The sequence below is a fragment of the Bison bison genome, unplaced genomic scaffold (genome assembly GCF_000754665.1).
Source record: "Bison bison bison isolate TAMUID 2011002044 unplaced genomic scaffold, Bison_UMD1.0 scf7180017864277, whole genome shotgun sequence".
NCBI lineage: Eukaryota > Metazoa > Chordata > Mammalia > Artiodactyla > Bovidae > Bison > Bison bison.
This window is the reverse complement of record NW_011494849.1, coordinates 1,221,386-1,224,853: the sequence shown is the minus strand read 5'-3', so window position 1 is coordinate 1,224,853 and position 3,468 is coordinate 1,221,386. Positions and strand designations below refer to the sequence as shown.

Below are 3,468 nucleotides of genomic sequence, written 5' to 3'. Positions count from 1 at the left end.
AGATATATATCAGTTCAGTTCAGTTCATTCACTCAGTCGTGTCCAACTCTTTGCGACCCTGTGAATCACAGCACACCAGGCCTTCCTGTCCATCACCAACTCCTGGAGTTCACTCAGACTCACATCCATCGAGTCAGTGATGCCATCCAGCCATCTCATCCTCTGTCGTCTCATTCTCCTCCTGCCCCTAGTCCCTCCCAGCATCAGAGATTTTTCCAATGAGTCAACTCTTCGCATGAGGTGGTCAAAGTACTGGAGTTTCAGCTTCAGCATCATTCTTTCCAAAGAAACCCCAGGGCTGATCTCCTTCAGAATGGACTGGTTGGATCTCCTTGCAGTCCAAGGGACTCTCAAGAGTCTTCTCCAACAACACAGTTCAAAAGCATCAATTCTTCAGCACTCAGCTTTCTTCACAGTCCAACTCTCACATCCATACATGACCACTGAAAAAACCATAGCCTTGACTAGATGAACCTTTGTTGGCAAAGTAATGTCTCAGCTTTTCAATATGTTATCTAGGTTGGTCATAACTTTTCTTCCAAGGAGTAAGCGTCTTCTAATTTCATGGCTGCAGTCACCATCTGCAGTGATTTTGGAGCCCCAAAAAATAAACTCTGACACTGTTTCCCCATCTATTTCCCATGAAGTGGTGAGACAAGATGCCAAGATCTTCATTTTCTGAATGTTGAGTTTTAAGCCAACTTTTTCACTCTCCTCTTTCACCTTCATCAAGAGGCTTTTGAGTTCCTCTTCACTTTCTGTCATAAGGGTGGTGTCATCTGCATATCTGACATTCTTGATATTTCTCCCAGCAATCTTGATTCCAGCTTGTGCTTCTTCCATCTCAGAGTTTCTCTTGATGTACTCTGTATATAAGTTAAATAAGCAGAGTGACAATATACAGCCTTGACGTACTCCTTTTCCTATTTGGAACCAGTCTGTTGTCCCTATAGCAGACCTGCAATAGCTTTGGATCCCAATTATAGGCCTTTTTGTTTAAATTTGGTAAAAATGTTAACCTTTCTTGTTTCAAATGGCTTATCAAGTCTTGATATGGAAAATGAGTACACTATATTCAAGAAAAATTGTGAGGCATTTAAGCAAATAAGATTAAGTTAAGAGCAATTTCAGAAATTTTGGCTTAATATTTGTGCCACAAAAAATCACAGATAAATTGTGAATTATTATTTTCTCCTTTGTGGGTATTTCTCTGACTTTGGTAAATTCATAGCTCAGATAAATAATTCAGCAGCAGTTCTTTCACATACCATCAGTCCTGTCCACCCCCAGGTATCAATCTAAACATCTATATCCTTTATTGTCTGCATGATAGGCAAAGAAAATTTTAAAAGTTCTGAGGTCAAGATCCTATGGAAAAGCCACTTTCATTCAAGTGGCATAAAGAAAGAATTTAGTAAAGTTGCAATAAAACTGGATAAAATAATAATCTACAATCACCAAACCAGGAGTTCATAGTTGTTCTTTCCATTGCCAATTATAAATCTCTGGACATAAATATTGAAGTCATGATAAGTACATTAAAATTTATCAAAATGCCTAATAAATGCCTGCTACTGCTAATTCCTAAGTCACTTCAGTCGTGTCCGACTCTGTGCGACCCCATAGACAGCAGCCCACCAGGCTCCCCCATTCCTGGGATTCTCCAGGCAAGAACACTGGAGTGGATTGCCATTTCCTTCTCCAATGCATGAAAGTGAAAAGTGAAAAGTGAAAGTGAAGTCACTCAGTCGTGTCCAACCCTCAGCGATCCCATGGACTGCAGCCTACCAGGCTCCTTCATCCATGGGGTTTTTCAGGCAAGAATACTGGAGTGGGGTGCCATTGCCTTCTCCAAATAAATGCCTAGCCATTTGAAATAATCAACAAATGCTAGTTTATAGGTTCTTTAATTTTTCTGTCAGTGATCTGCAAAATTTTTTTTCTCTCACAATTTGCAATAGGTATAAGCCTTTTATGGGCTTTCTCAGTGGCTCAGTGGTAAAAAATCTGGGCTACAGTTCATAGGGTGTCAAAGAGTTGGATATGACTGAAGCAACTTTGATCACACCCACACAATATCTGTTCTATGTATGTAAACCATCACTTTGTTGCTATTATGAACAGCCTACATTACATTCCTCTTGAACAAACTACTCATGGCATTTTTCACTTCTATATTTCTCACTGTGTAAATTATAGGATTCAACATGGGTGTGAGGATTGCAAAGAACACAGTTACCAATTTGTCTGCAGAGTAAGTAGTCACAGGTCGGGTGTAGCTGAATATACAAGGGACAAAGTAGAGTACCACTACTGTAAAGTGAGCACCACATGTAGAGAGGGCTTTGTGCCGTCCTTCAGAGCCATGGGATTTCAGGGAGCTCAGGATGACTATGTAGGAGATGAGGAGCATGGAGAAAATGAGCAAGCACATGGCCCCACTGTTGGCTGCCACTATAATTCCGATCTTGTAGGTGTTGCCGCAGGCAATTTCCAAAAGTGAGAAGAAATCACACATGAAGTGATCAATTACATAGAGACCACAGAAGGTCAAGTTGACCATGAAAAGAATCTGCACAGTGGCATGCATGATACCCCCGATCCAGGCCACCACCACCAGGAGCTGGCAGAGCCCCTGTCGCATGATGGCCGTGTAGTGCAGAGGCTTACAGATGGCCACGTAGCGGTCATAGGCCATGACAATGAGGACAATCACCTCTGTTCCTCCAAGAAAGTGTACTAAAAAGAGCTGAGTCAAACAGCCACCCCAGGAGATGGTTGTCCTCTGGTACAACAGGTCAATGGTTATTTTGGGGGTGGTGACAGAAGTGAAGGAGGCATCTATGAAGGCCAAATAAGTTAGAAAGAAGTACATGGGAGCAGAAAGTGTGGGGCTGAAGGAGATCGTAATGACAATGAGCAGGTTGGCCAACACAGTAAACAGGAAAATGAGCAAAAAGACAACGAAGAGTATTTTCTGCAAGTGTGGATTCTGTGTGAGTCCCAAGAGAACAAATTCAGTCACATTGCTTGGAGGCCTGAGGACATCCATTCAGCAAGTAATACCTTCCTGGGGGTCTGAATTACCTACAAAGGAATAAAGTATGATACCTGTTAATCATGAAAGATGTGTGGTCTGCACTTAGAACAAAAACAGCAGTTAGTGTAACTATGGAGCATGCCCTTGGCATTCTTGCCCCACTACTTGTTTCTTACAAGGGTTTCTTACTTCTTCCATGATATCTTTTAATCTCTTCAAACACCTAGTACCTGTGATCTGTAAATCATCTATAGGGCAACTTTCAATTTGTAATTTATTGAAAAACATGGTGCTATGTACATGAGATCTGGATTATCCTTCTGGTTCCAACTGCATTTGACTCTGCTAAGTCTTCTGAATGCCCAATGTTTCCAACTGTCTCTAAGGTTACAATCGTAATTCTCAGATGTATATTGTGAGGGATCCCT

General features: G+C 41.5%; 1 protein-coding gene across 1 annotated transcript; it reads right to left on the bottom strand.

The window, feature by feature from the left end:
* Window positions 1-2,125: 2,125 nt before the first annotated feature.
* On the bottom strand, window positions 2,126-3,052 carry LOC104995140 (olfactory receptor 140-like). The gene has a single exon (XM_010848878.1). It carries the CDS (start codon window positions 3,050-3,052, stop codon window positions 2,126-2,128), a length of 927 nt encoding a protein of 308 aa, XP_010847180.1.
* Window positions 3,053-3,468: the final 416 nt, after the last annotated feature.

Coding starts and splice junctions, on each gene's coding strand:
- LOC104995140 (XM_010848878.1), bottom strand. CDS start 3,052: ATGGATGTCCTCAGGCCTCCAAGCAATGTGACTGAATTTGTTCTCTTG.